This window comes from Hippichthys cyanospilos, chromosome 6 (genome assembly GCF_059441005.1).
Source record: "Hippichthys cyanospilos isolate Australia breed blue-spotted pipefish chromosome 6, RoL_Hcya_1.0, whole genome shotgun sequence".
NCBI lineage: Eukaryota > Metazoa > Chordata > Actinopteri > Syngnathiformes > Syngnathidae > Hippichthys > Hippichthys cyanospilos.
The window spans coordinates 9,516,446-9,541,706 of NC_142374.1; the positions used below are offsets into that span (position 1 = coordinate 9,516,446).

Genomic DNA, 25,261 nt, shown 5'->3' on the forward strand with positions numbered 1-25,261 from the left:
ATACTGTATAAGCTATATTTTTGAAAGTTTAATTATGCATATGGTAGAAATAATTTAAAATTAAAAAATTACAAATCAGTCAGATAACTTACTTCAGCTTAAACTAAACATTGGAACAACTCACCTGTTACTCACTCGTTCCATTCTGAAAATGGACATACTTTGAACAAGATTAAAAGGTTCTCTGCACCCTTTGCCCCTTGGCTGTCCTAACGATATCATAATTTAGGGGTGCTCGAGGTAGCTTTGTGATTTGGTGAATTTCTCCACAGAAATTCCGCGAGTTTCTGGAGGGCAGCAATCTCATCTCCAAACTGCAGGCCAAACATGATTTGCTGAAGAGGACGCTTGGTGAAGGTACAGTCACTTTCCTTTTAGTGACCTTCATGATTGCATGAAATTGCTTATTTCTATACAGTTCTTGGTGTTTTTATATCTCAATGTAATTGCTATAAAGACTCTAAGTATAAACATGGGTGAAGTGCCACATATGCTTCTCAAGGTGCATGCACACAACCTGTATACGCAATAACTAAATTTTCCTTGTGTGCTTACCAATCATTGTTTCTATTTTATCTCTAGGCCACAGAGCTGACTACATGACCACAAGGTAAAGTAAATAACATCCTACATGCCAGTGCATGTTCACGGCCTCATTCAGTTGTGTCACCAAATATTTGGCAACATGTTAAAAATGATACACCATCAATACCATTCTCGAAACTTAAATTATTATGTCACTATTGTATATATAATCACGTTGACAAGTATGATAGCTCCACATCTTGAGAGAAGACAGGGTGGTAAAGAATTTTTTTTTTCTGGGTTTCATCTGCATCTCCCTCATTACTTCATTGCTTCAACAAAATTCAAGGAGATATAGTAATGGTTACTGGAGGGTAACATCGCTGAAGTATACTACATTGTCTTCTCCCTCTAATGCATTTTTTGTATTCTAGACATCCCAATGGTCTGTTCAAAACCCACACTGGCACCAGGCGGGCTAGACCCCGCTCTGTTTTTAATGTTAGGCTATTTAATGGAAATTTGGAGTCATATATCAAGGTACTGATAACCGCAATATTCGTTCAACATTGCATCTCCTCCTCATTTTCTGTCTTGCTCCAGCTTCTGGCCATTTTCATGGGATCCCCAAGCCATTTAAGATGCAGTTTAGCTTTAACCTGCAAAATCCTGTCTGTGCCGAAACTGTAGAAGTGGCATTGGAAGGTCTTCTGAAAAAGAGGAATGCTACTGGGATGACTAATTGTTTGTCTCAGTTTCCCTTTACACAGTGCTGAGCTCCACATCCGTTAAAAGATCAGGATTAGCCAAAGTGCGAGCAGATTCCAAACAGATAACGTGTGATGCCTTTTTCCTCCACTCTTTTTACTGCCCCAACCGGAGATCAGTGAAATTATGTTCTGCCCATCCACTTTTTGGTATCAAAAGTGGGTTGAGGGTGCACTCTTGGTAAACGCTTTGGTGAGCAGGTGCTGTGGTCCTAATCTGGGTCTTGCTTCTTTCTCTCTTTTTCGCGTTGCCTGTCCGTAGCCGTGGACGACGGAACTCACATGCTCGTCATCAGGTATACATTTTAAAGCATCTTGGGGAGCCCCTTCTGCTTGACGGCTGTCTCTAATGCCTTAACATTTCAATTAATTGTGTTTTTAAGTAATACATGGCTCAGACAGATATGACTTGGTTACAGTTGAAATTACATAGATGTCTCTGCAAAACTAAGGTACGGTTCTACATTAAAGAATGATGTACTGTACAGCGTTGTCACGAAGAGCATCAACACCCTCATTCTAACGTCAGGTTTTTTTATACTCATTAACTGTCAGCTCAGTTAAAATGAGTCAAAGGTTTAAATGCTTAGTATGTCTTTTGAGAAAGTATCCATATTTGGGTGAGTACAATCTACTTTATTTTGTAAAGTTACTATCATTTAGTAACAATCAGTCAGCCGTGAACCTTACTAAAAGATACTAAGACTACTATTACGATTACATAACTCGCTTGCACCAGACTTTTTTTCTCAGCTGTCTGAGGCCTCACTTCCAACAATTGATAGCTACTATTGGCATGGACACTCTTGGACTGTGTACATACCCTTGAGAGCTGTAAACAGATCCACTGTATTATTAAAAGCATGCATTGCTTTCCTGTGCAGTACTGATCTTCAGCAGTGGTTGGCACAGAACCAGAACAAGACTACAGCCTACTTCTGAGTGCATTTAGCAAATCTATATTCATACAACTACTTCACTTGTGATTTGTGAGACGCACTAAATAATACTTGATCATCATTTCAGGAAGGCATTTGGTGTCAATATTGTCAGAAACGGGAAGTAGCTGTATTACAATTTGAAATTAGTTAACATTGAACCACAGGTTCATACGGCACCTTTCATTATTTAAAAAATGGAGCAGGGTGTAATATTCACTAACTGTAGCAGGAGTCAACTCTGTCTGTGTCAGCAAACTGTAGACTAACCCTCACTTCCTCTAGTAACCCACCCATATTGAAAATGTTGTGCATGTTTGTATGCCATTGCTGTTCTACAAATATATATATATTTTTATCGCCAATACATAAATTCAACAAATTCAGTAATTGCTGTATATTAAACTAAAACTACTACTAAACAAAATTCAGTTTTTCATCAAGTGTTTTTAGTGTTGAGTAGTTTAAAATGGTCTCTTCATACAAACATGTATATATAATAAAAGATGTGTCAAAACAACACAGAATGGACTTTGTTCCAGTTATTAAATACCAAGTGTGAAGCTCAGGATCTATTGCTTTCTTACTTTAAACATGTATCATCTAAAGTACCTTTTCAATCTTTTCAAGGATTCCGGGCAAGCTATTCCTCGTGTTGTTGAGAGCTGCATTCGTTACATCAATTTGTACGGTGAGTTGTTTTTGCTGTCGCATGTGTAAAAATGTATGGGAAGTACCACATGCATAGATTGGCATCTTTCCCGAGCTCCTCCCCATACTCAAATAATGTTTGTTGTTTAATGTCTATGAACGCTGCAAAATGCTGGTGTGTGACAAGGGAGTTTCCCTCATGTTCATGGGAAAATGCACAGCTTTATTCTAGGCTTCTTTTCTGAAAATGACACCCTTAAATAATATTACCTCAAAGCTTTAAAGATTGTATACTATGGTGTTTTGTGTACGTTGCATTTTTTAAGCAGCTAATTGAGGCCTTTCAAAGACATCTAAAAGGAGATAAACAACACGTTAATTATAGATCATTTTCATCCTTGATCATATTCCTCTTTTAAATCCTAACCTGAGTTCAGAGAGGCTTTAGTATGCTCTACCTTTAGAATTTCTCAATGTGGAGAGATATAAAGAACAAAACATAGCCGTTTAGAACAAAGCCCAGAGTATTTTTCTGTTCTCATACTTCTGAAGATTTGTCAGCCTTCTGTTTCTATTTCCTATTTGTCTGTCTCTTTAAGCAGGCCTCCAGCATCAGGGAATATTTCGGGTATCTGGTTCACAGTTGGAAGTTAATGACATCAAAAATGCATTTGAAAGAGGTATTTTTCCATCAAAACATAGGAACAATGATTACAACATCATACATTTAATTTACCCTTAAATGTGCATTGCAACTGACTCTATTTATATGTCCATATTAAAGGAAATGATCCTCTGATAGACGATGAAAATAATCATGACATCAACTCAGTGGCAGGTGTGCTGAAGCTCTATTTCCGTGGCCTGGAAAACCCTCTTTTCCCTAAAGAGAGATTCAGTGAACTGCTCTCCTGCATTCGTAAGTATAGTGTTTTGTATTTTTTTAAGCATTGTAACCAGATATCATGACTGACATTTGTTTGTCTTTCAGACAGATTTCTTTTATTTGAATATTCAATTCAATCATACTTTCAAACCAAAGTTTATAGAAGGTCACAACATTGAACATAATAACAACAATAGTTTTATGTGGGCCACAACCAGTCAGAATGAGCACTGTTTCGTCAACATTGCCTGACTCTGAACCAGTGTTAAATGCCATCAGTGACGTCACATTACTGTTACCTTGTGACTTGCTCATGCAGTATTGTGTGGTCTTTTATTTAGTTTGTTTGTTTCTTTTTGTTAAGCTAAATCACAGGTGTCAAAGTCAAGGCCCGGGGGCCAGATCCGGCCCGCCACCTCACTTTTTGTGGCCCTTGAAATGCTGATTTGACTTCAGGTTTCTGACTGAAATACCAAAATTGCAAGTTGTCTTTAACTTTTAAAAATTTCGGGGAAGAAAAACAAACATTTTCTTATTCTCCAAATCTCCTTTGAACAATTTTTGCCGACTTCTGATATCAAATCTTGGTAAACGTGTGACCAACACACTTAAAATGTATTTGAATTCACAGTCATTCCGGCCCTCCGACAGAAACTATCACTATAATGCGGCCCAAAATAAAAATGTGTTTGACACCACTCATCTAAATGTTACAGATGTTGATTGTTTTATAAGGAGCACTGCAGCTACTTTTGTCTTTCATTGTGCAATATGCACCACGGAGGTTTGGCTTGAGTCTGCCTCACAGGCTGAAGGTCAGAGATCTTCAAACCAAATTCAGAAGGGATTTCTCTGGAAAAAACGGTCCGGACCTATGTCGGACCTTGACCCCGATCTGCCATTTGAAGATGCTCACTGTTGGAGCAAATGTATACACTCTAATTAGAGTGCATTATCTCTAGATGTTTGTTTTTGAAAGTTGTAGTGCTATCATCCTGGGTGCCCAGATGGCACAGAGTGGCTGGAGGGTGGCAAAGCTCTTTTTAAAAGCCAGCAGAACGACAACTCAGCCAAATAAACCAAGAAGCCTCAACTATCTCCATAGAACTCATAACCATTCATTTGTTCTTAATGTCTTTTAACAGCAAGATGCTACTGTGTAGGAACTTCTTTCTCCATGTATTTTACACCCTTTCATTGTTCCCACTGTAGGAATAGAAAATTTGTACGACAGAGCGCTGTATATTAGCAAGATCCTCATGACCATTCCCAGATCAGTCCTTGTTGTGATGCGCTACCTCTTCGCATTCCTCAACCAGTAAGTTTTTTTCATTTGGTGGGGGGATCAAAATCCACTTATGTGCTCCTCTTTTTGTGAGTCTGTGGAATATCACACATTTATATTTCTCTACTTGTTTTCCACAGCCTATCTCAGTATAGTGATGAGAACATGATGGATCCATACAACTTGGCCATTTGCTTTGGCCCAACACTTATGCCCACACCAGAGAGTCAAGACCAGGTCTCCTGCCAGGCACATGTCAACGAGATCATCAAAACCATTATCATTCACAATGAGACAATCTTTCCTGATGCCAAAGAACTTGATGGGCCCATTTATGAGAAGTGCATGGCAGGAGGAGATTATTGGTAAAGTATTATGACTAGTAAAGTATTATGACTAGTTTTTAATTTTAAAGGATTTTCCAATTAACACTTTTCCAACACATTCCCCTTCCCTTTCTATATTAGTTTATAGACTGTTGTTGTTTGTTTACAATATTTATTTATGTGCAGTATTTATTTTGCTATGAATCAAACTGGCAAGCACCTGAACTGCTTTGAACAGTTCTCAACACTGTTTTGAACATCTCAGTTACGCAGGACCTTTTTAATAGACCTGTGGATGTAACGTATTGTTAAGAAGGTTTGGGAATCTTGTTTACTTCATGAATGCTTTCACATTTTAATACAGTAGCTTGAACAATAGAAAGGATGTACAGTTTATCACTGTGATTTGGTGAATTCATATATCACATTTGTGTCGTGTTCTATGTGGACAAACAAAAGATAACTCACTCAACCCAGAGTTTTTTTTTTTTTTTCACCCGGTCACTCTCTATTTTTCCTTTTGTTTTGAATGTGCCCCGTGCTTCGCCACATGCTGGCACAGTTTTATCCTTGGCTCGAGCTAATCACCCATCCCAGCACGACCACACAAGAATCCCTTGGGAGATTTGCACTCTTGGCTGCCTCCCTTCTTGTAAAATAAGAGGTGGTTAGTGACGTGTTACCATGGAAAGAGAGGGGTAGGGGGTAATCTCTTCTACAGAGATGTGTTCAGGTCTCCCATGATGTCAGAAGAAGACCATTTGGGAAAAGACAGCCAAACTACAGACGAAGGAATTAATTCATATAGAATACCTTCAGTATAATGACCACCGCTTTCACTTCTTGAGGACAAGCCTTCTTTCTTTCCAGCTGTCCAAAGAAGCAATAGACTCCTTTGTATGATAAATCCATGACTGCCCGTTTGTCCATGTTCCCTCACAGTGAGAGTCCCTACAGTGAGCATGGCGTATTAGAGGAAGCTGACAATGAGGGTGGCACAGAGACACACACCAGTGAGGATGGTGAGTAAAGATGGACGTCGCATTAAACATTACAGTATTCATCGTATTTTTTTTTTCTTTCTCAAGTACATGAAGCAAAACACCGTGTTCATACTGTAACTGCCAAGTCCAAATTCAGTCTTGTGACACTTTTTCTTCAGTGGGTTTGTGTCCTTGTGGTCAGATGTACCCAAATATTTTATTGGACGCGACATGTTGAAGGGTAATAATTTGTTTTGCAGAGAGTTTTGCAAGTCTAGACTTCAAACTTCTTCAACAGATGGGTCTTGCACATTGCTAATCTTTATGACGCTTCTATATACCGCAAAAACCTAATCTAGCCAAGCTAAAATATCTCAAATGTAAAAAAAATCTGAATAAAATATGAAAGTTCTTTTTCTCCCTAGATAATTCTTCTTATCAGGCAGTTTAGATATAAGATAGTTTCACTTGTTTATTAAAATATTTTGGGATTTCATTTCTGGCTATGAGTAAGTGTAGTCCAGGGTTCCCTCATTTTTCGCAGTTAATGGGGACCGGAAAAAAAAATTCATGATCGGCCCCTGCCTTTTATACAGAGCTTTACTTCTCCTCATGCTAGTAATTTAAGAAAACAAAATTGCTAGTAGAGTTTAGTTTGTAGAAACACAGCTTTTGGCTGGGGCAAATTACTGGACTTAATTTTCCATTATTTCTTCTGAGGAAAAGTTAAGACAATTGAAATAACTTTGAATCCTGTGTCATGGAACAAAATTATGTTTGACTTAAAGAGGTTACACTGTTACTGAAACTCAAAAAGGGAAGGACATGTACAGTCATGAGAAGCAGGCAGAGGGGCAATTCCATGTGCCGATGAGGGTCAACTTTATTAACAGCATCTCCACTGCAGCTAAACCCAATTAATTCAGACCGTAAATTCCTGCTTGTCACAATTCATTGAAGTCACATCCCATCTATTGCGTCTTTATCGCCAACTCATTGAGGCAAAAGGCTCGGGTTGGAGGAGCCGGAATACAATAAACATTCAATAAGATTGAAAAGGACACAGTGAAATTAAGTAACGTCCACGCTGCACAAAAAAATCACACATATGCTCGCTGTAAAAATATCCAAAAGTTATTTTTTTTTCCTACCATCCACGTTTTTCTCCTGGCAGTTTATATAGAGGATGTGTGTTTTGGTAAGGCTGCATCTGTCCAGGGACCACACGTCTGACTTGAAGAGAGCGGGAGGAGGGCAGGGAGGAACAAAGATTCTATTTTTAGACCGTGTTGCTGTAGTGCACACTGGCTTGGAGACTTAGACATGAACCAACACTTAAAGGCAGAGACTTTCAGGACCGGCAGCTTTACAAGTGAGCAAGTGACAATCTCCATAGTATTTGTAGTGTTCTTGTTCACTTTGCGTTTATTGTCCCCGAAGAACACATTTAATCTCTGAAAGTGATTTCAAATAGAAAAAAACGGTATCATCATTTTTTGCGCGTTTAAAGTTTCACCCTTTAAAATTGAATAATGCTTTCAGGTGTTATTATGTTAATGTGGTCGTAGTTAAGTGATATCTTAAATCTTACCATGAGGAGAGTGAGTTAAAACAATATAAGTTATTAATGCTTTTATGAGAAGATCCTTTTAAAAATTCTGTTAAGAGCTATATTTGAAAGTAAACAATTTGTCCGATTAGTTTAAGACAATTATGCAAATATTTATCTATTCCTAAGAAAAAAAGAGAGTGAAACATAGATGTAATGTTGAAGTAATTGATGAATTAAATTAATAAATCCATCCATCCATTAGCTACTGCTTTATTCAGGGTCGGGTCATGGGGCAGCAGCTTCGTCCAGCTTCTCCGTTAGATCCCCGGGCATTCCCAGGCCAGCTGAGAGACAATTCTCTCAAGCGTGTCCTGGGTCGTCCCCAGGGTCTCTTTCCAGGGAGGTGTTCGGGAGGCATCCTAACCTGATGCCCAAACCACCTCAACCGGCTCCTCTAAACGCGGAGGAGCAGCGGCTCGACACTGAGCCCCTCTAGGCTGACTGAGCTTCTCCCCCTATTTCTAAGGAGAGCCTGCATACCCTGCGGGGAAACTCATTTCAGTCGCTTGTATCCGAGAACTCGTTCTTTCAATCGCGGCCCACGACCCGTGGCAAAGGTGAAGGCAGCAACGTAGATCGACCGATAAATAGAGAGCTTCGCCTTTTGGCTCAGCTCTTTCTTCATCACGGCAGACCGGCTGCACCCATCCGCATGTCGATACTTGGGCTCCTCCACTTGGGGCATGACCTCATCCTGAAACTGGAGGGGGCATTCCACCCTTTTCCGTCTGAGGACCATGGTCTCACGTACGGAGGAGATGATCCTCATCCTAGCCGGTTGAGACTCACCTGCGAATTGCTCCAGTGTAAGCTGGAGGTCACGGCCTGAAGAAGCCAACAGCATCACACCATCCACAAATAGCAGCGATGCAATGCTGAGACCCCTAAACCTGACCCTTTTAATGCTTGGCTACGCCTAGAAATTCTGTCCATAAGGATAATGAACAGACTCAGTGACAAGGGGCATCTTTGGCAGAATCCAACCCTCACTGGAAGCAAATTCAACTTGCTGCCAGACAAATGATTTAATAAATGGAAAAGCAATCAAAAAATGTATGGCAGGTTTCCTCGGTTGAGAAAAGAGAGATGAAAATTTGATTTTCTTAACTATAACATTGCGGCCTAAAGCTCTTTATAACATCCTCATTGTCTCCAGAAACGACCTTGTTACCTTAAATGATGTATTAATTATCCTTGTGTCTGCAAAGCAATCAGAGCGCTGTACCTAATTTGATAAGACATATGGTATTTCACAGTAGGTTTGTCGGTACTTCCTTTGAGGCATTCAACTCAGCTTTGTTCTTCGGGTAAAAAAATAACCGCAGCTGTAAAAAAAAAAATAAAACAAAAAATGAGTGAAATGGAATTGAAAGCCTTCATTGTCATGGGTTGCACAGAGGTATAAAGGGCCATTGCTCCCTTGACCATGTTGGGGTACTGCTGGGGATGGGTCGAGACACAACCCGTGAGACAAGATGTCCCACAAGATTGATTCCACAAGAACAAGACGTGACAAGATTTTTACCAAATTTGTAAAATAAAATAATGCCTAACATACATTTGCAGTATTCAAAATATTTTCTTTTACTAACCAGATTTTACTAAGCACATCTAACCCTTTGTTACCTGTTCAAATGTTTCTTGTTGTCTCATCATTTTGCTTGTATTTAGTTACCTTACCGGGTTATTGCTTCTTTTGTCAGTTTCTGTTTGTGTGTCCATTCCAATTTTTTGATTTGTTACCTTTGTCTAGGGTTTTTTTTCTTTTCTCCCATACCTTTAGTATTTTTGATTCCATATGCCTTGGCTACATTTTTTATTTATTTTTGAAAACTACATTATTTTTAAATCAAGTTTGTCCTGCACTCCAGCATCTTACATTTGCTATATGCTTATTTTGCATTTAACTTTAGTTTGTAGTACGCGTTTGTAGTAATAATTTGTCACACGCAATATGTGCGGCTGACCACATATGCTGAAACTATCTGTGTGTGATTTTAGCTTGAAAACAAAATTGCATGTGCTCCATTCACCGCTAATGGAGAAAAAAGCGCATTTTACTCTTCTGAAGAGGAAATACCTTTTGAAGTCCATGAATATTTGCAAACCTTTAAGATTCCAAACATTGTATTCATTGTGTTTGACAGCAGTAACGACTTAAAAAAAACAAACAAAAACAAAAAAAAAACATTTCGGTCTCTATTCAGACCCGAAAAAGCACTGGAGTTCACTTTGTTTTTTTCAAGTATTTCAGTGTATTGAAGAAGAGCACAGTCATTTATAACGAATTATCTGGGGTGCGCTAAACTACCTCAGAAATTTACTACCCATGTTTATTTCCCCTGTCTGTGATTCAGAGGTCCACGTGTACAGTTAGGATCAGCTCAGTCTAATGATCCACATACATACTGACTTCCCCCGGAGTAATTTAGATCTTTTCTCACCAGTTTCTATAAATATAGCGTGTTAGTTCCTCAGGTTCTGTGGTGTGTTATGAAGTTAAAATAACCAACTGGCTCACAGTCAGTACACTTTGACTTCACGTGCACCAGCTGTCACATTTTAGTGTCCACGCGTACGAACACCTGCATAAGAGATGTTTTTGACTTCATTGTAAACATGAGATGAAAAATGAAGGATGTTCTTTTTTGCATGCGTAATCTTCCGGGTTGTCTTTGCCACACTCAACATACTGTATCTGACCTATCTAATCATCTCTGTTGACAGAGGGTGAGCCTATAGAAGCCATTGCCAAGTTTGACTATGTCGGGCGCTCATCCAGAGAGTTGTCCTTCAAGAAGGGTGCCTCGCTGCTACTCTACCAGCGGGCGTCGGAAGACTGGTGGGAGGGGCGGCACAATGGCATCGACGGCCTGGTGCCACACCAGTATATTGTTGTCCAGGACATGTGAGTGACATCAATTAAAACAGACATGTACAACATCGTGTTTTACATTACAGTCATTTAAAACACGGTTGTGAACCTTGCTTGTTGACTGTGGCATTTTAAATACAGTACACGAAGCAGTAAAAACATTATGACCGTTTCCACAGGGTTTGTAAATAAAAACGTCTTTACTGTGGAACCTTGATTCAACAGATTTGGAATCGATAGACATCCAATTCAACAGTCTACTCAAAACGCCCCTATAAAGTTTAAAAGTTCCAGATTTGGCCAGAATTTGCCACAACGATAATTTATGGCACTGTGGCAACAGACAATGGTTGGTCACACATTCAGTGCTCTCATTCACCTGCATCCCGGCATCTCAGCCGTATCATTTTTTCACGGGGGAGGCATACTCTCAAATCAACGTGAATCCTTTGGATGAATCGTTTTCTGACCAAACTATTATCATCATCCATCTACTATTTCATTCAAAATATGATGATTTATCAACATTTTTGACAACTCCCTCAGCCTTGGTTTTTTTTGATCTTGTGGAAAAAAGAACGTCAATGTAGAAAAAAAATTAACGAATCTTTTATTACATAAATGATGGTCGCAGTGAGCCTCATGCTGTGAGGTAAATGATCAAGTTGATAACAACTAGATTGTTGTCACGACCATGCTTCTGAGAATAACTTCAAAATATGATAAAAATATATCAAAATAAGATCTGTATTTTATTGGGAAAAATGAAGCTTGTAGTTTGGTTGGATAGCAATGCTAAACTCCAGCATCTCTTTCATTAAATAGAATTTGAAAATGATGAGTAGTTTGTAGCTTGCTAACTGCAGAGCATTGTTTATGGGGCGGTTGTAGTAGCCACTACCCTCAAACTGGATAGTGGCCGAAAATGTATAAGTGATACACCATTGGGACAAGCGCTGACATCAATTTGAATTGTAATTGTGCAGAAAGAAAAGCAAATATCCAGACGTGCATGAGTTCAAATAATGAAAATAATACCGGCAAGCGATTACAACTGAATTTTCCTGCACATTATTTTCTAGTGAAAAATAATACAAAAAAATGTGCGCATGTATTTGCTTCTAAGAGAGCATTGTATGCACATGTAATAGACAGTAACACAAAAATACACACATGTACACACCAGCACAACTCTGAAAAGATAACATACCCCTCTCACAAGCACAAGAAGTATTCCCAACTACAATTGCACTTTGTTTGAGGCAACACTTGTGTTGTGTAAAGGAAATGCTGGCTTTACTAAAAACTTTTACTGGTCTCTGGCGCCACCTACTGTCTTGAGGTGTAACACATAAGTCATCAAAGAATTTTTTGTTTGTCGACTTATCTCTACCGATGCTCAAAACAATGCCATAAATATCGCAGGAAAAGCAACATAATAGATCAGTTTGCAATGCATGTAAAAAAATTCCAATTGGAATGGAGTTTTACATAACCAAAATGGTTCATTCATGGTCATATGCAAGCGCAACACACTACGCTCGGCTGCAATAGATTATAGATGACGGCATAGTGCTATTTTGACCATTCAACTGATCTTAATAATTTGCAGAAAGTTTCATCTTGCTAATGTTTTTTTTTCAATGATGTATCTACGATTTCACAAAGAAATTCAACAAAATTGACCAAAAATGGTTAACAATGGGCACAAGGCTTAAATGAGTTTGACATCCAAACCAGCCCCTCTGTCTTTCGCGTTGTACCTTAGCAAGCATGCCCTCTGCCATACAGACCGCTGGTGCCTAATGAATTGATTTACCCATAAATGTCTTGTGAGTATAGTTGCATATTCACCACAAACTCTTTAGCTGGCCACTAAAGTCTGCCTTTGCTCATGTCCAGCCACTGCGCCTCTATCCATAAATCACCCAAATGGGTACTGCTGATGTCATTTTGCCTAATGAAAGAGTAGGAGGATTTACTGCTGGTTGTCCAGGGATGTGTCATACCCTGCTCTATTCTCAAACTGAGCAGGTTGAGGAATGCGAGTGCCGGTTGTGGTCTTTCCATGTTCCATCAAGGAGCTTGCAATAAAATATGCATTATGGAGACCACTTCAATCTGTTCTGTCTGCCGCTGCCTCTGCTCTTAGGTTGTGCCGCTCCGCTCTGGTTTTGATTTGTTTCGAATAAGGATTTCAGCTTAAGACACGCTAGGCTCATGTACAGCTTTGAAAGCCACCAGCTGTGTTTGTGAAAACCATTCAAATGTGTGCAGTGTGTCATAAGGCATGGTGAAAGGCATAGAAATGTGACTTGTGAACGTAAGCCTTCGAGAGTCAAAAACACATGCTGACTCTGTTCTGTTTCTTAACGTTGCTGTGTCTCTGTCCTAGAGATGACAACTTCTCAGACACGCTGAGCCAGAAGGCTGACAGTGAGGCCAGCAGCGGTCATGCTGGGGAGGATAAATGTTCAGCAAAAGACATCAGTTCACCCACTGACACAAGGATCTCTGAGGCCTTCATCACCAGGTTGGTGTATGAATGTGTGCCGGGAATACTGATCACTGAGGCACATATCTAAATACATACGTACAGTGTATATTTATCCAGTATCTTCCTTTTTTTTTTTTTTTTTTTTTAAAGAAACAGTAATACAATACAAAAGTCTTTCACAGTATACCTTATTATTGAAAAGAAAGTTAGAGTGATTACTTGATAATTTTTCCAATAATGCTAATTGATCATTTCAGATGAAGTGTATATGACTGTAGATGTCCACATGAATTTTAAACATTAGTCCAGGGATTCACTTGTATTGAGGTTATTGGGATCCATAAAATGGTCATAACTACTATAATACTTTTTATACTGTAAGATATTATTTATTATATATTTGTATATTATATAAGTAGGTCTTTTGTATCTAATGGAGAATATTTTTCAACTGACTATTTCCTTAAAAAGTCCTAACTTTTGAGTGAGAAACATTTTCAACACTCCTGATTGTTACGGTAGCCACACCCCTCAAATTCAGGACATCTTGATGTTTAAAGGTCCTGCTATTATAAACTTTCCGCAATTGACTACAGGTCTGTTTATGATTATACTCCATATCATTGTTATTTTGGTGACTGTTTTAGGGTTGAAAGATTAATTGCATTTGCAATGTAATCGAGACGTGACAAAAACACAGTTTTCTAATCGCAAAGGCTGCAGATTAAATGGATGTGCAGAGGAGAGGAGAGGAGAGGAGAGGAGAGGAGAGGAGAGGAGAGGAGAGGAGAGGAGAGGAGAGGAGAGGAGAGGAGAGGAGAGGAGTGAAGGGGAGGAGGAAGGAATTGGAGGCAAGCATGCAGAGGCATCATTGCTATTCATTTTAACGTGTCATTTAGTGCGGTTTCTCTCATGAGACTTTGAGAAGTTCCTCCAACCAATTTGCATCTTCTTTTTTTTTTGCTTCGCGAGATTATTCAAAAAAAAGCTTCACCGTGCTGCAACTGCTAGTGTGTCAAGCGTGTGTCTAATGTAAGTGTGTCACATGAGACCTGTCATGTCGCATCATTGAATTTATGAATAAAAAGTAAGACAGACAAAATGATTATTGCTCATCATTTAATCAATGATACACCGCCGCAGCCGCTTCTAATTCATGCTACTGCTTTTTAAAATCGGAAATGTTATGAAACAAAGGTAAATGCCACTTTCCATACAGTTTAGTTCGTATGATTTTCCACTGGCGATTGTATACAGTATAGTGATTTCTTTAACCGCGGAAGTTCAATGGTAAATAAATGCAGTTCACTTGTTTACATATTAATCAAAAATGGAATCTTTTGAAGTGGCAAAGTCACATATTTGTTTGCATTATTATTATCTATGCTTTATATTTTTTTCTTTTTCTTACTGATGTACAGTATAGTATGCCTACAGTAATGTTTATATCACACTAATGTGGCAATTGTCATGGTGACTGCTTAAGAAACTACTAGAATATTTAATAACTGAAACATGCAATTATGCCGTAGAAATAAACTATAATCTATAATCGATATTCAGTAATACTGTTTTATTGTGATCAACATGAATTGGTAAATTAGTTTGTTTTAAAGAAAAAAACAACAACTTGCAAATTCAACATTGAAAGCACATATTAAAAACATTATTATAGCTATTATTATAGCTAAAAAATTAGCAATTAAATTTTTTCGATAATCTTTCAGCTCTATTGTATTTCTAATCTGGAATTAAGACTGGTGGCAAATTTAAACCCTGGTTGTCACTGTGTGACTGGCGCACCCCTTTCATAATGTTGTCTTAGTGCACCAATTAAGAGTATTCACTTATGTGTGAAAGAAGAAAAACACCACTTTGGGGGTGTTTTTGCTAAGGAAATAGAAACATCCCATTATCTGTTTTTTTTAGTTTGTTTTTCCATTTGTGGCCAAAATCAGAAATCGTAAAAATGTTTTTTCATACACTTTTTCCCCTTTTTCATTTTTTGAATGAATAGTGAGAAAAGTAGTTTTTTTTGTTTTGTTTTTTACTTTTCATTTTGTTTTTGAAATGATCAACATTTGTGTATAAGTATCATATGAAATGAAGGAAAGGCATTTTAAAGAAAGGTAATTTCCTCATGGTGCTGTACTCAACTATTTGCACTACGAGAGGCAAACCAAATAATTTTTGTCAGCATGTGTTAGCCATGTGTATATATTTTGTATCTGCCTCTCTTCCCCTCATTCTCTTCTTCCTCATTGCTGCATTTGGTGACCTTGAAACGTGTCACTGAATCTCTCGCTCCCTCTGACACACACAGACATGCACACGCACTCTTGTATTCATAGACACAACCACCTGTGCTTTTTTAAAAAATGCACAGCCGCACTGCCTCAGCTTCACATTTGTCGATGATTCCGCTTAGAAATATTGTGCATAGTTTACACCAGGGTGCATGCTTGCGTGCATGCGTCTGTGTGCGTGCCATAAGATCCTTTTTATCCCTCTCTTCCTGTCATTATCTCCTTAGGTGATCTTCACAAACTGTTTGTTAGCCTTGCTCGCTCACTGCTCTACATATCCGGAAATGATTGAGATGATATCATTTTCTCAAACACACTCACCTCTACTGTAGCATTTTGTGGACACTCAAATATGTACCCTTTTCATGGAAGAATAATGGAAATTAGATAATGCACATCATTAGGCATAGTGAAATATTGCCCGATTGTCTACAGTTAAAAGGCAACGTCCCGAAAACATGTTTTTATGAAGCAGATTACGCCATCTGCAGGCTTTTGCGCGTTACTGCAGTTGTTTGCTTTTCAAAGATAAAATGTCCACAAATGTATTTTTTTTCACATCAAAAGCTTGTGTGGGTTTTATATTTTCATTGTCCGCTGTATTTTTCTGTATAATTCTCTGCCTCGCAGTTGTGAGATTGTAGGTTTTAATCACAGTTGTTTCCTTTTGATTTCATCCCAGCAGGCACAGAAAAAGATCAGAACCCCCGTCCCGCCGCCCCCCCGCCCGTCCCAGCGACGTCCACTGCATGGTGCAACCCGCACACGGCGGCACCCCCGAAACGGGCTCGCCGGTCCAAGGCCACTTCAGCCCGCGCGACATGCTCCGGAGCCGTAACCATTTGCCCGCCGACAGCCCCGAGCGCCGGCGCCGCACCGGCCACGGCAGCTTGACCAACATCAGTCGGCACGAGTCCCTGAAGAAGACGGAAAGCCCGCCCATTCGTCGCTCCACCTCATCGGGCCAGTACACAGGCTTTAGTGAGGCCCACCACCACCACCATCACCACCACCACCACCACCACGGCGGCAAGTCCCTGGATCCGGAGACCATCGCACAGGTCAGCGCTGGAAGAGCGGCAAGCCGACCGCAGCTCCCACTACCTTCAAAGCCCTGCCCCGCCCTGTAAAAACCTCGTCACTCCCTGTCTTTTGCTACTGTGTCTGTGTGCTAACTCCATGCAGGAGCGCAGCTTGATAGGCAGCTTGGCAGCGCCGCACTGCAACATCTTCAGTAGTGCGCATTACGTGCTCATGAAATAAGAATACCCAAATATCAGGATTCCAAAAAGACATCTTTATTAGAAATTTTGCAGAGTCGTAAGTCGCAGCTTTAGAACCCTAGTATGAGAGCTTTTTCTCTTTATTTGCAGAGTAGGTTGCACTGCATTAGGCCGGTACGGATTTTTGGTGATGCTCTTCTGTCGTTGAATACTGAAACAGAAGCTCGGTTAGTGAACTTATGCTTGGCAGAGCACGTTCCCACTACCGTATCTTATCTTCACTGCATACTTGGCGTGGCCGATTCTTGTTGTGGAAGGATATCAATGCCAAGCGCTTTTTTTTATTGTGTGTGTGTGTGTGTGTGTGTGTGTGTGTATGTAAAAAAGTGAAATGGTTGTTGCTTTTTTACATTGTTGTTTTCTGTTGGCAGCTGTGTTCTGAATCACTCCCGATCCAGTATATAGTGACTGTCATTACATAGTGAGCATGTTTACCAACCATCACTACTTGAAAATTATTAAGCAGGACGATCACTACAAAAGTAGTGCATCCCATCCTAATTTGTTCTCATACAGACTCAAGCTGTGGTGTGGAAACGTTTCCAGTTGTCAGTCAATTTGCTGTCAAAACACAGATTCGATGAAATACACTTATCCAAAACAATTGTAATTTACTCCTTCCATATTATCGAACGTCCCCATGCTGATGCTGTTTCAGAATTTTGTAATAATGGAATTACATTTTGCCTCTGAACAGAGGATATTTACACTAGACAACTGGACAGTCCACTACATGCTGTACAAATGATAATCCAGAGACCCGGGAGCTGGGAATGTGAATGATGTTGAACATAGGCAATAAGTGAGTCAATATCACCATTGGACGCCTTTGAGATTTTTCATTATGTTATGTAGTTAGGAATATATACTGTATTGGTCAAGCTGCCACAACTTTGACAAATGGAGAAATAAGATGAAAGGAAATACTTACTTTTGAACTGCAATGCAGGCAATTTTTTGGGGCCGCTTCTTAGTAAGACCACAGTTATTATCCTGCTAAATTTTGAAGCTGGTCGATTCTGATGGTGACAATGCCAAAGGCGCTCTATAGTGTTATTGGCCCAACTTTTTCAGATTTTAGCCCCTGGTACCCAGAAAGTCAATTTGTTTGTCTCCCGCAGGACATAGAAGAAACCATGAACACCGCTCTTAATGAGCTGCGGGAATTGGAGCGCCAGAGCTCGGCCAAGCACGCCCCGGACGTGGTGCTGGACACCCTGGAGCAGAGGCAAGCGCCGAGCGGGGGCCCCACGCCGGCCAGCTCCAGCGAGTCCCTGGGCCCCCCCATCCACGGCGTCATGCTGAGGTCCACCGCCAACACGGAGCCGCCGTTTCGCCGCAGCAGCGCCGGCTCCACCAACGATAGTGTGAGCACCTTCAAACCCGCCGTGGCGCCTCGCATGGGCGTGCAGCTCAAGCCGCCCGCTTTGAGACCCAAACCGATGGTCCTGCCCAAGTCTGGGCAGGTTTCACAACCTCCTTCCACGTTGCCACAGGATCCTGTAGACAAATCCTGCACCATGTAACGTTGCAGATATATAAGCAGAAAGTTCCACCGGGGCTGCGGGAACGCACGTAACGGATACCGTGCCTTTCCCACCACCGTGTAAAATAGAACAGTCTAGAAGTTTAAAAAAAATAAACGGTTGCAATTAAAGTCTTGGCAGTGCGGCAAGCCTCGAATGAACTCGAACAACAAATCACAAAGGCTTCCTATAGTGCTACATAAGCTATGCTCTAGTCAGGTTAGTCGTTCTAACAAGTGTACACACCCACGGCGCATGTAACGTTTTTCAGAGGCTCGAAACCAGGTGACTGCAGTCTTGAGTATTTTTACCACGGTAGTTAGCCTAGTCGCCATAACAAACCTGCTGTGAAGAGGACTGAAGTGCTGCTTGACATGGTTGACATTGTCATATCCTGTTGAGAACTGAATCGGATGTCTTCTGGTGCGTAGTGCAGTAGTCTTCTTGGTTTTGGGAAGTTGGAGAAAACCACTATTTCATGATGAATTGCATCACGTGTTGCATTTTGCTGAGTTGGTTTCTGAAGTTTGCATTACTCACACAAAGTGGACGAATTCAAAACTTTTCAAGAGGTCAAATAAAGTTCCCCCGTTAAGCCTATCGTGCAACGTACGCGATAGCCAAATGACGCTAACTTTTCATGAGTACTCTATTGTAGTGTGCACATAATATGATGTGGAATACAAATTTGTAGCTTAGTCGGCATGATGGCCAAAGACAAACGGAAGCATGGATGTACTCAATAGCCTCTTCTGGGATATCCCCAGGATCGCCACGTGGACTTTGTCACAATTACAAACAAAAACTTTCTTTGTGGCAGCAAGGAGTTGGGGGTATCATGTGCCAGTGTGTGCGATATGCACGAGTGTTTGTATATTTAAATCTCAGTAGGGATTTCGGGGAATGTGGAAATTGTAGCCAGCATTATAACACTACAAGCGATTCAAGTGAATTTGCAGGTTTACAACTGTCGGCGGCTCGACCGACATTGTGTACTGTATATATTCATGAACAGCTAAATAGTAGTTTTACTAACTCGTTATTTTTGTAATGTGTTTTTGTTTGATTGTTTCCGAGTAGATCAGAGACTAAAGTGAAAACGTTGTAAATAGAAGCAAGCAAGCATCCATGTGGACAAGTGTGTTTTCATCATACTGTAATGACATAATATGTATTTGGTAAAGTGCCTTCAAAGATGTTTCTGAACATTCATTCATGCGCATGCAGTAATCTTGTGCTAAGAAAATGACATTTTCGAATTAAGGAGCTCACTCACTGCACATCCATCTATGTAAATGTAGATAAGGCATGTAAATGTAACAGCATAACAAAGATGCCAGAGGGCCTATACACCTCGACGGATTTCTTTCTAATAAATGAAATAGTTTGTCCAGTCTGAGTCACTTTTATTGCGCCACACAATGTAAGATTGTTGAAGTTGCTGTTTTATCCATTCAATATTTACTTTGCACAATACAATAGCATGTTTGAAACAGAATTAAAATAGGTACTATGCAGCAGTATGTATGTGTAACGTGTGATGGCAATACACTCCCATCATTATAGAAAGAAACAGTTATTTGACAAAGTAAACAATTTTGGTTTGACAGATGTTGTCCATAAAACGTACAGTCAACAGTCAAAATGTGCTGCTGTGGTAAAATCAATTGAAACACAGATTAACATCACAAAATTCCCGTTTTACATTTATTTCAGTAGAGGAAAAAAAAAGCATCATATATACTGTATATATTCATGAAAATAGTTCATGGTTCACGATATTTAATTGTCACAAGAAAGATAACTATTTACATATTTTGCCACAAATGAAATACTATTCGTACACCTGATTGCAATTTAATGGAGGAAGGACTATAGAAGTAGATTGTGAGTGAACTATGAACTGGTGGATGACTGTAAACTCAACTGATAGTGAATTAAAACTACTACAATTCTAAAAAAAAAACATTTACAGTAAGTTCTAATTGACTCAAGAATAAATATTTTTCATATTTGAAATTGGAATTATTTAAATCAATGTATTTGAATTAATGACTCAGTTCATATTTTAACTTTTCTTGCATTCATTTCTCTTTATGACAAGTACAAAAATCATTTGAATTGCTTCTCTTGTCCTCTTCCTCAGCAAATGCTAAACTGAGTTGATGAAACCGGGAGGCTCCTTTTTCGCTTTTTAAACTTGACCATGTTGCGCTATGTGTGGCAGCTTCACCAGAGTTGGGCATTCCCTGTCCGTAGTTCCAGCATCTGCACTTTTGACAGAAGAGCCTCTGTGTCGATTCCAGAATTTCGACTTGGAGGTCATCTGGCGAGTAAAGGAGATTTTTGTAAATAGTAAAAGAAGATGGCCAAAAGGAATTGTGTTTCCCCTGAAAACGATTTACCTCAGCAATGCCAACCCTCCTCTGCCAAGTGTTGACGCTCTGCTGCAACGTCTTGTGTTTGTCCTTGACGTGCATGTACTGGGCGATGTCAGGTGCCTGGTAAGTGGACATCTGGCGGCGCAGCTGCTTATTCTGGGCCTCGGCCTTGGAACGTTCCTGCATACACAAAATGAGGGGAGAGCGTACATAAAAAAGGAAGCACTTTGTTTTGCATGGCCGGCCAATCTTAAGAGCGTTCCAATAATTGTGCTCGCTCCCGGAGAAGCATGTCTGTGAACTTCATTTTTGTAATATACTGTAATGTTGATAAAAAGGTTTTGTGATATTTCTAATTCATGTGCAAATGTATTACAAATAAATGTTACGGATCATCGGAGCAATTTGAATATTCAGGTCACTGTCCCGCTGCGTAAGCCAAGCGTGCTTGGGCTTCAACGCAACTTCGGCTCCAGAACAATCACCTGCAAAATTCATTGTTTCGTGAATGGCACTATATCATCGAGATCCTGAATTAGCAAAATGCCCGTTAGACTTGCTTTCCCCTGCCTTTTTGACAAAGGGCATGACATTTTTTTTTCAGCAAAGTGAGCATAAGAGGCTATTAAAAACAATGATGTAGCTGTTATTTTTGCAGGAAAAAAAATGGGCTGGAGTTCTTCGGATGTCACTGGGTTCTTTGTGACCCAGTATCTCAAATAATGTCATGTCTGTAATCTTTATCAGACCGGTTCGATTTTAATCAAGTTGTTTCTCATTCATTCTTGACTTTCTTTTGAGCTTGCAACCTGCTTCACTTTGACTGACAGGTTTCCTCATTTAGCAAATCTGCCAGTAATCGGGCATGGTGGTCAGTGAACGAGAGCTTGGCTTTTCACAAACTGTGATAAAACGGAGTTCATTGGAAAAATATAGTTGTCCAACCTCTTCAGCGTGTGATATGTCCTCATCTGTTTTCGCCAGCATCTCCTTCCTTTTAATGATGTCGTTGCTCAGCTGGTCATACTCTTGCGTCACACGCTGAAGCTTCTCCTGGCCACGAGCATGCGCACAATTTCACGTTCAGCAAACACAGGCAGTGTCAACTGAGTGAGCTTGATATGCGCATGGAAGACACCTTGATGGATTTTAGGGCGCGCTGTGCTTGTAAATGTTTGACTTGGAGTTCTTCAAGGTCGATTGTTGACTCGTTGTTTTCCAAAAATATATCCTGGGTGCAAAAGTCAATTGAAGGAGATAATGAAGTTTGAAGTGAAACGGCATGCGGGCTTAGATTTTACCTTGAGGAAGAACATTTGAACATGAATTGAGATGAGATCATTCACATATTTTCGAGATGCGTAGTGACGTTTTCTCATGGCAAATATGGATTTTGTTTTCTTGAAATAAAGCTTTGAGAAACACTGGACTAGAGGCCCATCAACCGTCATGTTCCTTGTGCTCACCTCGAGTCCTGCTTTTCTCAGCTCCCTTTTCTCTTGCAGCTGCAACTGGAGCCTCTTCTCCTGCGCCTTCAGGCCTTGGATGTTCAGTTTCAACTTGTCACACCGAGTACTCTGCTTAATGCCGTACGGTACACAAAGGCAACAGGTGGTGAGTGGGTCGATGGTTGACAAATAGTGTGGCTAGAGAATAAAAGCCTTTTTATTTGCTTGAAATGTAGGACAACAACAATGCAAAGGATGGGGGGGTGGGGGGGGGGGGGTAAACACTTGGAAAGGTGCAATGTTTTCATGAACTTTCACAAACTTCAGCAGGCATACTAGGGCCCAACTGATTCAACTGGAGGATGATGGCCCTTCAAACATCTGCAAACAAAAAATCATCAGCCAAATGTCTGATAATTTACTGTTATTTGACCTTCTTTACCTATATCTAACCGTTTATGGTACTTGTATAAAAAAAAAAAAACACACACAAATTTACTACACATAAATCTATACCATAACCTTGAATCCTTGAATACATTTGAAATGGAAAATAAATATTAGTATAACATTTTATTGTTCATTGACCACCTGGCAAAGACCCTTTCACTGAACATACATGGGAACTCTCTGTGTAGCTAGACATCCTTGACAGATAAGAGTCCAACACTGACATATTGTACTTCATGATTTTTGCCTCTGCTTCCCGCCTCTTAATTACTTCTACTCTGAGGTGGGTTTTTTATCTTGTAGGCATTCACTCCCATGTGAGTGAATAAGAATCTTCGCTTTTACTTATCCCTGCAGACTCCTTCGCAGACCACTTAGCTATTCTGTAAACTTGTGTATATGAAGCTTCAAATAAAAGAAACCCAAAAGGACAATGTGTTTTTCCAGACTATTTTTCTCATTTCAGCAAAAATCCTAAAAATTCCACAACCATATCAACCAACAGTCCTTCACAGATATTGTTGACATTTCAAACAATTCCATTTGCTTGTCAGGAAGACAGACTCCAGCTCGTCGTGACCCCCGATGAGATCAGCCAATATAGAATTTGGAATATTTCGAAAAGGCTTCTTTGATAAATGCCTATAGAAACGTGTTCTTGGCTGAGGAGTAAGAAAACACCCACAAAAAGTAAAGATAAATTAATCTACCTTACTTCTGATGTAGTGGAGCACCTTCTCTTCTGACATTTTCTTCTTTGGTTTCAGCAACCTGTGCTCAAAGTCATTCTTGTCCTTGCAGATATCTGCTCGCTGTAGCTCAATTTCTTTGAGGGATTCCTAGAAGAGTCACCAATTCACAATAGTGAAAAAATAAGGGTTTATCTCGTCTATGTTTATTTTGCTTCCTGATACCAACCCTGTAGTTAGCCAGAATTCTCTCAGACCTATCCTTGTCTTTCTGCTGGTCTCTTATCATCTCTGCTACTTCACTTTGTGCGATACATAATTTTTGTCCCAAGGTCAGCTGCAGAAGGCCGTTGGGCAAGTTGCCTTCTGGGCTCTGCCTCCAACATTGACCCTGACAAGATAGCACATGAATATAAAGTGATATAGAGCCATCAGAGAGGATTCATTTCCAAATTTGCGGGCATATATATGAGCAATCCGGATCTAAAGATGCAAATATGTACATAACCTAATGAGAATTAGTCATCAAAAAAAAACGTTGCACTTATTATGATAATAATGTTTAGTTTTGAATGACATGTTGCAACAAATCCATTACATATTAGGCTCTTTAAAATAAATAACACTAAAATCAGCTCCCACTTCAAATTACTGTATAACCACCACAAAAGCTCCAACTCGTGTGTCAATCTCTCACATTAATTGGCACCTTTTGTTTTGTAGTAGTCAGTAGTGTCACATACAGTACTTTTGCTTCTCTGAGAATTTTCTTGCCTGAACTCAAGGTTTTCCGTTGTCCAGTTTCTCACCACTTTTCCAAACACCTGGCAGTGTGTTTGGCAGCAATGTGTCACATATGCAGAGTGTAGGTCTGTATACTTACCCTGTCCTCCAGTTGTTGGGTGATTCCGGTAACACCAACTATCCCTAAACCTGCAGTCTGGGTCAATAGGTCCTTTTGATCCAGGCGGATGATAAAACCTTCAAACAGCTCATTCTCTGCCAAGAGTGCAGCGTTGGAACTTCTGATAAAGAGGTAATTGAAGACAGTAATAAAGTGTTTCCAAATATTAACAACTTGACCCCTTGCATGCACAGGTGCGCTAAAGTAGGCTACAATGAATTATAAACTTTGTTACTGTCAACCACGGATTCAAAATATAATCACACCAGATTAAGTAAATAAACGCAATCTAATCTTTGACGTGCAGGAAAATACTTCCAAGCAAGTTGTCGACAAGATCATATTTTAAGGTGACCATGAAAACGGTGAGGAGTAGCACTGACTCTGTGTCATTAAAGCCTGGGAAATTTTTCACGTTTAACAATTTTCTAATTTAAAAGGAATAAATCGAGTGGTAGTTACTGTATCTGTTGGATAAGGGCAGATATGCCTTGTCGTCCCTGACGGCTTCGCTTTTCCATGGGGGCTCGAGCTTCCTCTTTGTTTACTGAGGCACAGTGTGGCGGTTACTAAGGCCAGTGTTGCCATAGTGCAGTGTTTATTTCTTTTTATTTAACATTTTTTTTTATCAAGGCACTTCAGAGAAGATTCTTGGCTGCAGACAGCAAAGTCAAATCATTAAAAAATAAAAGTATCGTGAATACAAGTAAATCCATGTTGCTGTTGTTAATACTGTATAAGTAATACTCGGACGTTTATAACATTCATCCTAACGTCTACCGATAGAAAATAATAAAACAAAAAAATATTCGTTGAATTGAGAGTTTCTATCGACTTCCATATTTATGTTTGTTTACATTGAAACTAGACGGGTGAATTCCGTGTCGAAAGCTCCCGAGATTCTCGCGCGATCTTGCAAATAAGGGAGG

General features: G+C 39.9%; 2 protein-coding genes across 6 annotated transcripts in view; one reads left to right on the forward strand and one right to left on the reverse strand.

The window, feature by feature from the left end:
* The window catches only part of srgap1a (SLIT-ROBO Rho GTPase activating protein 1a), a 55,909-nt gene extending 36,056 nt beyond the window's left edge, over positions 1-19,853 (forward strand). For 2 of the 4 annotated variants that reach the window (XM_088418037.1, XM_088418040.1), the window contains 13 exons: positions 273-357; positions 583-610; positions 960-1,065; positions 2,861-2,921; positions 3,484-3,561; positions 3,666-3,800; positions 4,980-5,085; positions 5,193-5,417; positions 6,321-6,400; positions 10,701-10,881; positions 13,244-13,381; positions 16,334-16,712; positions 18,056-19,853. In XM_088418037.1, coding sequence (XP_088274163.1) covers positions 273-357; positions 583-610; positions 960-1,065; positions 2,861-2,921; positions 3,484-3,561; positions 3,666-3,800; positions 4,980-5,085; positions 5,193-5,417; positions 6,321-6,400; positions 10,701-10,881; positions 13,244-13,381; positions 16,334-16,712; positions 18,056-18,460 — 2,007 coding nt within the window. In that variant the 3' untranslated portion in view covers positions 18,461-19,853. Of the gene's footprint in view, positions 1-272; positions 358-582; positions 611-959; positions 1,066-1,554; positions 1,589-2,860; positions 2,922-3,483; positions 3,562-3,665; positions 3,801-4,979; positions 5,086-5,192; positions 5,418-6,320; positions 6,401-10,700; positions 10,882-13,243; positions 13,382-16,333; positions 16,778-18,055 lie in introns of all 4 variants that reach the window. The other 2 variants (XM_088418038.1, XM_088418039.1) reach the window with 2 other exon arrangements.
* cfap263 (cilia and flagella associated protein 263) lies at positions 19,829-25,220 on the reverse strand. 2 transcript variants are annotated; one of them, XM_088418046.1, is made up of 9 exons: positions 24,795-25,220; positions 24,312-24,453; positions 23,658-23,819; positions 23,450-23,578; positions 22,308-22,418; positions 21,980-22,072; positions 21,787-21,894; positions 20,866-21,021; positions 19,829-20,786 (listed from the first exon to the last, which is right to left on the reverse strand). In XM_088418046.1, exons 1-9 carry the CDS (start codon positions 24,851-24,853, stop codon positions 20,655-20,657), a joined length of 1,092 nt encoding a protein of 363 aa, XP_088274172.1. In that variant the 5' UTR covers positions 24,854-25,220; the 3' UTR covers positions 19,829-20,654. The 2 variants fall into 2 exon arrangements, with proteins under 2 accessions (XP_088274172.1, XP_088274171.1); XM_088418045.1 differs by having other exon boundaries at positions 22,308-22,421.
* Positions 25,221-25,261: the final 41 nt, after the last annotated feature.

Coding starts and splice junctions, on each gene's coding strand:
- cfap263 (XM_088418045.1), bottom strand. CDS start 24,853: ATGGAAAAGCGAAGCCGTCAGGGACGACAAGGCATATCTGCCCTTATC. Junction 23,820..24,311: donor CCCAACAACTGGAGGACAGG/GTAAGTATACAG, acceptor CTATCTTGTCAG/GGTCAATGTTGGAGGCAGAG. Junction 21,022..21,786: donor ACATATCACACGCTGAAGAG/GTTGGACAACTA, acceptor TTGTGTATGCAG/GAACGTTCCAAGGCCGAGGC.